Source organism: Schistocerca americana, chromosome X (genome assembly GCF_021461395.2).
Source record: "Schistocerca americana isolate TAMUIC-IGC-003095 chromosome X, iqSchAmer2.1, whole genome shotgun sequence".
NCBI classification, from domain to species: Eukaryota; Metazoa; Arthropoda; class Insecta; order Orthoptera; family Acrididae; genus Schistocerca; species Schistocerca americana.
In genome coordinates, this window is record NC_060130.1 from 877,476,863 (window position 1) to 877,488,910 (window position 12,048).

General features: G+C 42.5%; 1 protein-coding gene across 1 annotated transcript in view; it reads right to left on the bottom strand.

Annotated features, from left to right (window-relative positions):
* Positions 1 to 12,048, bottom strand: part of LOC124556365 (nose resistant to fluoxetine protein 6-like) — a 168,299-nt gene that overhangs the window by 67,245 nt on the left and 89,006 nt on the right. Inside the window, exons 5-6 of the mRNA XM_047130330.1 lie at positions 2,241 to 2,356; positions 89 to 256 (exon numbers count right to left, since the gene is read on the bottom strand). Coding sequence (XP_046986286.1) covers positions 89 to 256; positions 2,241 to 2,356 — 284 coding nt within the window. The remainder of the gene's footprint in view (positions 1 to 88; positions 257 to 2,240; positions 2,357 to 12,048) is intronic.

Sequence of the window (12,048 nt, forward strand, 5' to 3'; positions counted from 1 at the left end):
TCAGAGCATTAATCTCTGCAACAACTTCCACTTGGCGCTTTGAATTCATCTCATATATTGAAAAATTGACAAATAACTGTTTACTAACCTGCAATAGAGAAAACCTGCAGGTAAGTATGTACCATGATGACCCAAGCCAAGCTTAGGAAACGCATCCCATGGACACATCCCAGAGCTTCGTCTGATCCTTCACATTTCAAGATTTTTTGGCCGTTTATGCGCGCAGAAAATGCGAGAAGCAGCATTGAACATTTTCCTGAAAGGCAAAGACAAATATTCAAAAATCTAACCATGGAGTACAGACAGCTTCATTAACGATGTCGATGTGTGTGTGCTTTTATTTTTTATTTTTATAGAATGTAATTTCACCTTGGTAGTCCATCTGAAATTACCAAATACAGTAAATGTGTTCACAAAAATTGTTACCAGTCGTGTCTAAGCTAATAGAAGGTGTAGCGTGTAGACAGTGTGACAACTGCTTGCAGAATGTACATTGATGATCAATGGAAATAAATCATAAATTTCAAGGCTCAGCATATCCTATTCTCGGAATGATACTTAAGACAATTATTGCTGATTTCCAAGAAATTTTTTTCACAAAATCTTTTAACACTCGAGATCGCAAACAAAACTACAGTACATGATGACTAGTTTCGGTTGCTCATACAACTATCTTCAGTTAAATTGTAAAATCAAGCATAGTGTCAGTTGGTAAAACGAGGCTGGGACAACGTCTGCACATCTTAGTGCATTCTCATAGAAGAGTCTATCTGAATAAAATTTTGGCTATACCACTGATATAAAGCAGTTAAGTATTCAAGACCATCCTTTGTAACATTTTGCATACGTCGTCGATTAAGTAAATTGTCAATCATGAAAATGCAGGTAGGCCTAGTAGTAACTGACACATTCAAAATCTTAGGCAAACTAATACTCAGAATGGGTCACTTATTACTAGAACTACTTGCATACCTCTACCTAGTATTTTTATAGTTGACAAGATACTTGTGTAACGATGTTGTGTGCAAAATGTTGTGTACTAACGATTGACGTTTTACGGATGGACTTGAATGCTTACTGCTTTATCTTATTTTATTGAGATAGGGTTGAATGAGAATGCACTGTGATGTGCAGGAATTGTATCCTAGCTTCATTTTACCAGCTGTCACTACGCTTGATTTTATAATCGATCTGAAGATGGTCATATGAACAGCCGAAACTAGTACTGTTACAGAGATTTTGTGAATTTCTTTTAAAACTTTTTCTAAATATTAAGGTCGCTTGTCCACGTGCCCTGACTATCTCAGGAATTAAAGTTATTAATGACAAATAAATAGTACACGCATGACGGATGGACTTGAATGCTTACTGCTTTATCTTATTTTATTGAGATAGACTTGAATGAGAATGCACTGTGATATGCAGGCATTGTATCCTAGCTTCATTTTACCAGCTGTCACTACGCTTGATTTTATAATCGATCTGAAGATGGTCATATGAACAGCCGAAACTAGTACTGTTACAGAGATTTTGTGAATTTCTTTTAAAACTTTTTCTAAATATTAAGGTCGCTTGTCCCCGTGCCCTGACTATCTCAGGAATTAAAGTTATTAATGACAAATAAATAGTACACGCATGACAAATACATCGTACACGCATAAAACAGTGATATTAAAAAAAAGTAAAAGAGAAATATTCGATGAAGGCATAGCTCGGGAACATTCACCATGTGAATTTTCACATTATATCAACTTTAAAAATTATTAAAAATTGTGTCGACTGTAACACTATTTTCCGTATGTTTTCTTAAATTGCAAATGTTTCCTATATGTTTACCGTATTTTAAGCGAAAATGTCCTGTTTTTCTTAAGGCACCAAAGAATTAATGACTACAAAGCGAGGCCAAAGCATGAAAGCTTGTAAGACCAAGCTGACATTAGAGTAATAAAAATCCAGAACGGGTAATGGGCAAATGTAAATAAACTGCTTGTATCATACTTGTGGATGATTGCTATATTCAACTTATAATCCTTATAGTTCCCATTACAGACACGTTTTCCGTAATGTCTGATTTCGACAAAACAACCAACCGATTATTTAACTGGTGAGGAACTACGCAGAAAAAAGGACACGCTATATGACGACAGGAAAGATCTGTGTGGTTTGCACTATTTACATGTTTGAGTTTGTTGTGTCACTGGGAAAGGAAAGCCTCAGGTGAGAAGTGCGAGTTTAGTTACCGGCAGGTGCGGGGGCGGATGCGGCCGCCTTGTCAGCCGGCGGGCGGCGCCAGCGCAGCACCAGGTCGTACACGGTGCCCGCCGCCATCAGCACCAACAGCACCGCAGCTACGCCCCTGCGGACACACCAAGGCACTGTCACAATACAATCACGCAAACACTATTTGAAACACCTCCGTTTCCGTTTATACATGTCGCAAATAAAGAAACAAGCAAACATCGTCATTCTCAATGGAGAGCAATCTTCAGATGTAAAAGTAGCTTGGCGTGTTACAGGATCATTACTTTTCACAGTATATATAAATGACCTTGTAACCTCCCAACAGTAAAAATTGTTATATGTATAACATTCACATTCAGTGTAACCTCGCAACAGTTTATTATTCCGTAACCTCGCAATAATAACGTGACTAACTTCCCAATAAAAAAAATTGTGGCTCATATATAACCTTTCAATAATTAACTGTCCGCCCCCGGTAGCTGAGTGGTCAGCGCGACGGACTGTCAATCCTAATGGCCTGGGTTCGATTCCCGGCGGGGTCGGAGATTTTCTCCGCTCAGGGACTGGGTGTTGTGTTGTTCTAATCATCATCATTTCATCCCCTTCGACGCGCAAGTCGCCGCAGTGGCGTCAAATGGAAAGACTTGCACCAGGCGAGCGGTCTACCCATCGGGAGGCCCTCGTCACACGACATTATTATTATTATTATCGACTGACTGCGAATCTAAACTGGTAAATTTGGACGTCAGCAGTGCTGCGTCATGGCCCTGAAAGTTCATTCTGAATAAATTGAAAATTCTTACCTCAGTGAAGCCGCCGGATAACGCGTATATATCTGCTCCTATAAGAAATTTTTCTGGCACAGCCCAGTGCAATACTGGCCACTAGACTTGTCATGTATAGAAAGAAACAACTGATTTTTCTTTACGACAATTGGGATGATTATGGATAGGAGAAATTAGCAAATTCTTTAAATTCAGATGAATGATTGTCAAAAAGTTAATTATATAAAAAAGGATTATTATTAAAATATTTTTTGAAATATTTACATGGGACTTGATATAACAACAGCACAAATTTAGTTTAACAAACTACATATGCGGACGGCTGTTTTTACCTTATACTACATCGCTCAGGCACCGCCATCGCTCCCCACGACCGGCCCAGCCAACTCCATACACCAGACTGCTTGCTACTACTTACTCCTACTGCAACTGACACTGCTCTTACTGCAGCCAACACTGCTCTCTGGTCTGAGATTCTCTTATAGCTTACATATCGCAGGCAGCGCGTGAGTAATCCATCGAAATTACATCTACTCGAATGCGCTAGCAATAAATTCCTGTCATGGACCTCTTGCAACCTAGAGAATTTCTAGAAAATTGTAGCGAAATGCAGGAAGACCTACTGAAGATTGATGCGTGGTGCAATTGATCCTCAATATAAACAAATGTAACGTATTCCCCATAAATAAGCAGAATACCCATTATTACGTGATTACACGATTGAAGAAGTATCAAAGGAAGCAGTCATACCCATAAAATATGCGGGAGTATGCGTACGGAGCGATTTAAACTGAAGCATCCATATAAAACTAATCAAAGGTAAGCAGATGCCAAACTGAGATTCATTGGTTGGTGGGTTGATTTGCGGAAGGGGACCAAACAGCGAGTTCATGGGTCCCATCGGATTAGGAAAGGATGGGGAAGGAAATCAGCCGTGCCCTTTCAAAGGAACCATCCCGGCATTTGCCTGAATTGATTTAGGGAAATCACGGAGAACCTATCTCAGGATGGCTGAACGCGGGTTTGAACCGTCGTCCTCTCGCATGCGAGTCGAGTGTGCTAACCACTGCACTACCTCGTTTGATGAGATTCATTGTAAGAATCCTCGGGAAATGCGGTCCACCCACAAAGGAAGTAGCTTACAAAACCCTCGTTCGACCAACACTTGAATATTGCCCATCAGTGGGGGAGCCGCACCAGATAGGATCCACAGAGGAAGTAGAGAAAATCCAGAGAAAAGTAGCGCGTTTAGCAAGAGCGAAAGCGTCACGGAGATGACCAGCCAACTCCATTTAAACTTCCGAGATCGTGCGTTCGTATAAAAATCTACCAATATATTGCTTTCTCCTACGTCCAGGGTGGACAAAAATGTGGAAATAATAAAAACACAACACATTACCATGACTAATACGATGTAGGGAGCCCGTTGGCATTCAAAACAGTTTCCAGTCGCGGAATCGATAAATACAGTCCCTGTTCAGTTTTCAAGGGGATCTTATTCTGTTCTTCCTGTTAACTAATGACAACTTCAGGTAAAAGTTATGGAGGTGGATAACAACCACGGATAGCGATGGCGCACCCTTCTCTCCAAAGGAGACCACAGAGGCTCAATAATATTGAGATATTGTGACTATAATAGCCGGAGCAGATGCAACAATGCATCCTCGTGCACACAAAACCAGTCCTGGACGATGCGAGTTGTGTGAACAGATATCTTGTCATCTTGGAACACAGCATCACCGTAGGGCAACAAATATTGTACCATGTGATGGATCTGATCAGCCAAAATGGGCACATAATCCGTGGCAGTAATGAGACCTTGCAGAGTAACCATGGGTCGTATGGAAGAGCACGATATGGCTGCACAAATTAGCACCGAACCCCAGCATTGTTTCACTCTTGGGACGTAAACTCGGCCGGAAGTTGGAAACAGTATGAAATAAGACTCATCCAATCAACTTACTTTCTTTCTTTGTCCCACGTTCCCGGTTTTATGGACTTGGCACCACGATTTCCTGTCATGGGAATTTGCATCAGTGCCGTGTCGTTTTGGAATGCCAGCTTGCCCCGCAGTTCCATGCTTATGGACCGCCCTTCGTGTTGTTATGGTGGTGACAGAGTTCGCGAGTGTGACATTCATTTCTGTAGTGACTTTTACAGCTGTCGTCCTCTTATTTTTCGTCACAATCCTCATCAATGACCATCTGTCCCGGCCACGCAACACACACCTTCGTCTCCGTTGTGACTTAGCGGAAAGTATTTTTTCACATTCCCTGTACGCGGTATAAATCTTCGATATGGTGCCTCTTGCAACACCAAACACTTTGGCTACCTTTGTTACAGAAGCACTCCGCTTAGCAGCACCGGCAATTTGTCAACGTTCGGATTCATTTATCTAAGGCGTAACGCACTCACAACTACACAGAAGACTGTCAGAACGACGGCTCACATTTACTAAATATTCAGAACTTTGGACAGGTGCCGTTCGTGGTCAAATACAACAACACTACCTGCCGGTTTGGGTAGCATCTGCGTTTATGTTCAGTGCATTCATTTCTCGTGGTGATTCCACATTTTTGTACACCCCCTGTACATCTTGTGAAAAGACCAGGAAGGTAAAATTGGGGCGAGTAGAGATCACTCGGAGGCTTACCAATAATTACTTTTCCCGCGAACCATTCGCGGCCGAAACGGCTGGAATAAGAAAAGGGAGAAGTAACAGTGCTACGCAAAGTACCCATCGCCACACTCCAGAACATGGCTTTCAGAGGACAGATGTTGACGCAGAAATGAAACTCTGAGTATACATCGTGACAAACTGTCACTAAATAACATTATAGAACTTAACCTTTTGCGAAAGTAACTTTGTGACTTTTACTGCCACAGAAGAGGAGATTGGCCCTTCCCTGCATGTGGCAACGAACCGTGTAAACACGTCGGAAGCTCCTGTATTCAAATTGCGTGGTGCCACCAGCGTAGCTAATTATTTACAGCTTTTAGTAACCCTACAACAGCTTGTCACCTAGCAAGAACAGAGATATGGCTGCTTATGTTTTCAGAGCGTGAAGTTCAATACATTTTCCATCCTTTTGTTTGATATGGGAGAACACACAGTCTTGAACTGCAAAGGCGACATGTCGATTGTTCTTATCAGATGAAAACTGTTACATTTAATACTAATGTTATCTACATAAAAAGCCTAAAGATACCACAGAGCAAACTAATTAAACATCTAAAGAAGACTGCTGGTACTAATTACAATCTCGGGTCTTTTACAAATGGTGTTGTTACCTATGAGGAAATTCTAGCGGAAAAGTTATAGTAATATCTAGCGAACTCGACAAAAGTCAATATCAAGTTTGGAAGGTAGGAGACGAGGTACTGGCAGAAGTAAGGCTGTGAGTCGTGCTTGGGTAGCTCAGTTGGGCCGGCACGGTAGCTCAGCGTGTTCGGTCAGAGAGCCGGTTGGCCTCTGTAATAAAAAACTGAGTGGAACGATCAAGCACCGAACTTGAACAGGATGTCTTGCGACGTCCGCAACGACCAAAAATAACGAACAAAATGTAAAAAAACAGTCAGTATCAAGTTGGCAAACAAGCTCAGTTTTTACCGTGAGGGGTTAGGGTATGATTTTATTAGTGGAATCATTCTGGAATTCCCAGCAAGCTATTTGTAGGCATAAAGAAAAACTAAATTAGGATGACTGAACTGAGATTTGAACCCTGTACAATCAGAATACAAGACCTGTGTCTGACTCACTGCGCCACCCTGGCTTTTATATCTGGCGTGTATCGATCTACTCTTTTCTGTTCAAAATGGTTCAAATGGCTCTGAGCACTATGGGACTTAACATCTGAGGTCATCTGTCCCCTAGAACTTAGAACTACTTAAACCTAACTAACCTAAGGACACCACACACATCCATGCCCGAGGCAGGATTCGAACCTGCGACTGTAGCGGTCGCGCGGTTCCAGACTGAAGCGCCTAGAACCGCTTTTTTTTCATTTTGTTCGTTGTTGATTGATGCGTTTGGTCGTTGCGGACGTCACATGACATCCGATCAAGTTCGTTTTGTTGGGCCTTCCACTCAGTTTTTTTATTACAGAGGCCAACCAGCTCTCTGACTGAACACACTGAGCTACCGTGCAACCGCTCGGCCACTCCAGCCGGCACTCTTTTCTGTCCAAGTCTTTGCGTATGGTGGTACTTTTTCATGGCTGTCGGATTTCGTTAAGTTAAATTCCTCATCATGTTACGGAATAAATGTTATGTACTTTTTTACAAAATTAAATTTAAAACAAAGTGTTAGTAAAGGCTACTCTTACGTTAGATATGTGTGCAGAACACTGTCGGTGCCGTATATAAGGTATTAAGAGCTAATTATATAACAAGTTTTCAACTATTTTACAGCTAATTCTAAAATGAGGTTTTCATTTCCGTCGGTCATTATTTAATAAAATATATCAAGATTTGGAAGTATGAAATTGAATTACATTTTGAATTTGTTTTAATTTAATAAAACGCTTTTTGAAGTGAAAGGAAGATTACGATTCAACAGCCAAGCGACAACGAGGTCATTAGAGAGAGCGCAAACTCGAATTGGGGAAAGATTAGGATATTTTTAAATCGAACTAAAAAGTATAAAATAATTTCTCCTAGTTTCATACAGATTCTTAACCCTATTAGATAGTCCTGGAAATGATTAACTGTTAAATTTTAATATATATGACAATATTCGTAAAATTTATAACATAAAATGTGGGGCACATGCAAGACATAATTGAGGCATGATTAGTTCACCTCCTAGCTATTATCTACTACATGCACCCCTCGTTTTTCGTTATAAATCTTACAAATATTGTCATAACGAATAAAAATTCACAATACCAAATTTTTTGGACTATGTGTATGGAATTAGGGGTCTGTAAAGAGCTAAGAGATATTTTTTAAAATTTTAGTCCAATTGAAAAAACATGTTCTATTATAAATTTACTTTTATTTAAATAATTATTCTTCGGTTTTTAGTCTTTTGTGTGAAATTTCTCAATAGATTTTAAACATTTTGATGGGATCGTATTTTTTATTGAAGTAAATACATACACATTTTACCGACAGCTTCACCCACGTAAGCGTAGGTCACATATAATGCACACATCTCCTCCTTCCCCTCTCTGGTCCATCTACTTTTCTCCCATTTCTCTGCTCAGCCACGCCTGTCTAGTCACATATCGCCTGGAACACTTCCCAATACTGCTCACTCAACATGCTGGTCCTGCAGGGCCATCTAGAAGTCAGGCGTTACCAACCCTTTTTTCACCCCCACTCCCACCCCACCCCCATCGAACAGTCCGACAAGAAAGTGCCTCATTATTACATTGCCATCCAGTTCTCAGCTATGATTAAAATTTCTAGCTGATCGTGAAGTTAGTTTAAATTTGTACCGAACAGACAGAAGGACTTTTCAAAGGAATCCTCCAACATTTGCCTTAAGGAGTTCAGGGAAACGACAGAAAACCAGAATCTGGATGGCAGGGCAGGGATTTTAACCACCGTCCCCCCAAATACGCTGCCAACTAATTCGACGAGAAAGTGGAATAAACACTAGGAATTTCATAAATATAAGAAACGTTATCATTTGAATTTCGAAATGGTGTCCTTTGTATCGGGCGTAATTGATTTTTACCCAGTGACCATTGTTGCAGCTTCCTTGATTCGATGGCAGAGGCAGGTGCACTGAAAGTTTTGTGTCCAACACTGGACACAACCGTGGCACCACGTCGTCTTTACAGACGAGTCTCAGTTCTGTGTGCAATGACAAGATGTACGAATGTGTGGGTGGTTCGAGGAGAACGAACGTCACCAGATTTCATCCATCAACATTATACAGGACCGGTACCTGGTGTGACGGTATGTGGTGCCATTGGGTACCCAATAGTTTCATCTCTGTTTCCGTAGCTCGACAGCAGCAACATGCATTTCTGACGTGTTCAGGCAGGTGGCTGTGACCTATCTACAACGCGTCTCTGACATTATCTTCCAACAAGATAACGCAAGACTGCATGTTGGTCATGCTGTCCTAACGCACCTTAATGCAGACAGTGTTCTATTGTTGCACTGTCAGCACTTTCTCAAGATATCTCACACACTGAAAATATCTGTTCGTGGGTTGCTACTACTCATCTGCCACAACGACTGACTAACTCAGCCATAGAGAGAAGCAGCGCAGAATGACATACCCATATCTATCTTCCATGCTCAGCTCGACTCGATGCCCAGCCTTGTTAGAGCTTTGTTGCTACCAGAGATGGCAGCTCTGTGTTAAATTTCGCACCTAGAATATTCTCAAAATCGCCTACAAAGTTAGTCATGTTTCGTTCCTATTATACTGTACACACAAAATAAGTAAAACTTTTTCCTGGTGTCGTAATTTTAATGGTCAGCAGCGTGTCGTTTATTGATACCATATCCACGTCACGGATTGACAGGGTCAAATGTTTCCATTACTAGGTCGCTGCTTGGCGAAGATATAAAAGGTTGTCATCAGGTCACACAATTCTCCGCCCCCCCTACATTTTATAAATCCCTCCAAATCCTTGAACGTCATGCTCTCCGCCTTGCCTATCGCATCCGTCTCCCCTCCCCCACGCGGATCCTGTACAATCTCATCCCCTTCCCCCACCTCCTCCTTTTCCTTGAAAGGATACGGATCCTGTACACCTCCCGCAAACTCGATCCTCCTCACCCGCTCGTCTCCCCGATCCTCTCCCACCCCCACCCGCTGCCGCGCCTGTATTCGCACGTCCCACCCGGTCTCCATCTCTCCACCCTCCTTACCCTCTCCCAAGGTGGCTTCCGCCAGCTCCCCCTCCCTGATGATGTCCTCCTCCCTTCCATCTACCCCTCCTATCAACTTTGACCCTGCCCCACCCCCCACTTCCGGTGTCCTTTCCTTTAGGCACCCTCCCTCCCTTCTCTTCCCTTCCCTTCTCTTCTCTTTCCTTTTCCCACGTCCCCTCCCTCCACCCCTCTTCCCCCGGGCTTCCACTCCCCCTTCCTCCCTCCCCCCTTTCTCCCCTACCCGTGGCATCTCTGCTCTCCCCTCTCGCTCTTCCACTCCCCTTCCTCCACCACCTCTCTTGGCAGGTCCCCGGACTCGCCCACGCATAGTGAACATTCGCGCGCCGGAGATCGTCGACATCAGTATCTCGTGTGTGTGCTTCGTTTTGTGTTTTGTGCAGTTACGACTCCACTGTTCACGTGTGCCATCGCCGTTCTCCATGTTTTGTGCGCCGTGTCCACAAGTGTTAGTGTTTTTATCGTCCAACGTGACCGGCTTCATGTTTATTGTTCTTTTTGTATCTCCATTTTTTGCCCGCCGTTTTTTTTTGTCTGTATCACCTCTATGTCATGTTATTGTTCCACTTAAGGCTGAAGAGCAGCGTAATGTGCTGCTGCCAGCCCGCCTGTATAGGTGATTAAAATTACAATAAAGGAAAAAAAAGTCACGCAATTTTCAATCAAAACTTTAGTTTAACATCGTTCTGCCACCTCTTCGTTCAGTGAGAAGCTCTGCTTGTTGTTGCACGTCATGGCACGCAAGTGGGCTGGAGGGTGCTATCTAGCAAACATACTGAGCGTGAATAGCAGAAGACGCTAAAATAAGGTGTTTTGAAAGAACGATCTGAAACTAAGCAGTTAACTGAAAATTTCCTGCACTTGAAGCTGCGCCTAAAGAGTCAGAAATGATGATAATGATTTTGGTTTGTGGGGCACTCAACGGCTTGTTTATCAGTGCCCGTACAAATTCCCAATCTTTGCACTGTCCAGTCTCGCCATTTTTCTGAATGATGATGAAATGATGAGGACAACACAAACTCTCAGTCCCCGGGCGGAAAAAATCCCCACCCTGCCCAGGAATCGAACCTAGGACCCCGTGATCCCGAGACAGCCACGTTAACCACTAGACCACGAGTTGTAAACAAAGTATCAGTAATGCCATTCTGCTTAAGAAAATGTAATTGAAATATCAGTCACGCACTTAAAGCTAGAAGATATACAAAAGCTTTTCTTAATGCGATAATTTCAGTGATGTGCTACCTGTTTCCATCCCAAGGTCGCTGGCGCACGCCTATGCAGTAGCTCTCGACTCGAAGGCAAGTCAGTTCGAATCCTCTGAGGTGGATGAAATTTTCACTGTCAACATTTGTCCGGCAAAGGAAGGTGAGGTGGTGGCGTGAAATTCTTGACCACAAGATTTGGCTCCAGTATCCTTGATTAAATTTCAAACATTTTCACAGTGTCTCCTGAAGTGAGTGCATCTGACACTGTTGATGGAGATTGATCAGTAATATCCCCAGACGGCCTCCTTGGTGCTATTCGAAAGGAGCCAAGGACCAGGAGGTTATAATTAAAGTGCAGCTACTCACAGATGTCCAGTGTGGGCTGTAATTATCGTATGGCAGTGAAACTTGGCAGATTTTCTAATGCCTTAATGTGGAACTAATTTACCCTGAAAAAAAATAGTTCCGATATTGGCTACCAGACGCAAATCTGGCGTTGAGAACCCAAGAAAGACGTATAGAAATGATTTCATATGCAATGGATTAGAAACGGGACGTGGACGGAGAATGTCAAACAAGTGAGAAAGGCATAATGTTGATTTTATTATTAAACACCGCTTGCACAATTTGTTCAATATGAGCACTGGAGAGGGCGACGAGATGCTATACAGCGCCAAATTTGCACCTGGTGGCCAAAATAGGAACTTTTTTCTCTTCTGTGTGAAACGGTTCCTCATTAATGCATTAGCATCTCTACCGAATAATTACAGCCCACACTGGACCGCCGTAAGTAGCTTCACTTTAATTATAACCACCCGATATGTACCGGCACTGTGTTTCAATGTCTCTCCTTCTCTTTTCGTCAAAAAACACAAACATGACACCACACGCCCAATACAGTCAGCTGCATTCAGTGGATACACTTAAGACACACGTCATACTTCGTCGCAAGGAGCCACAGT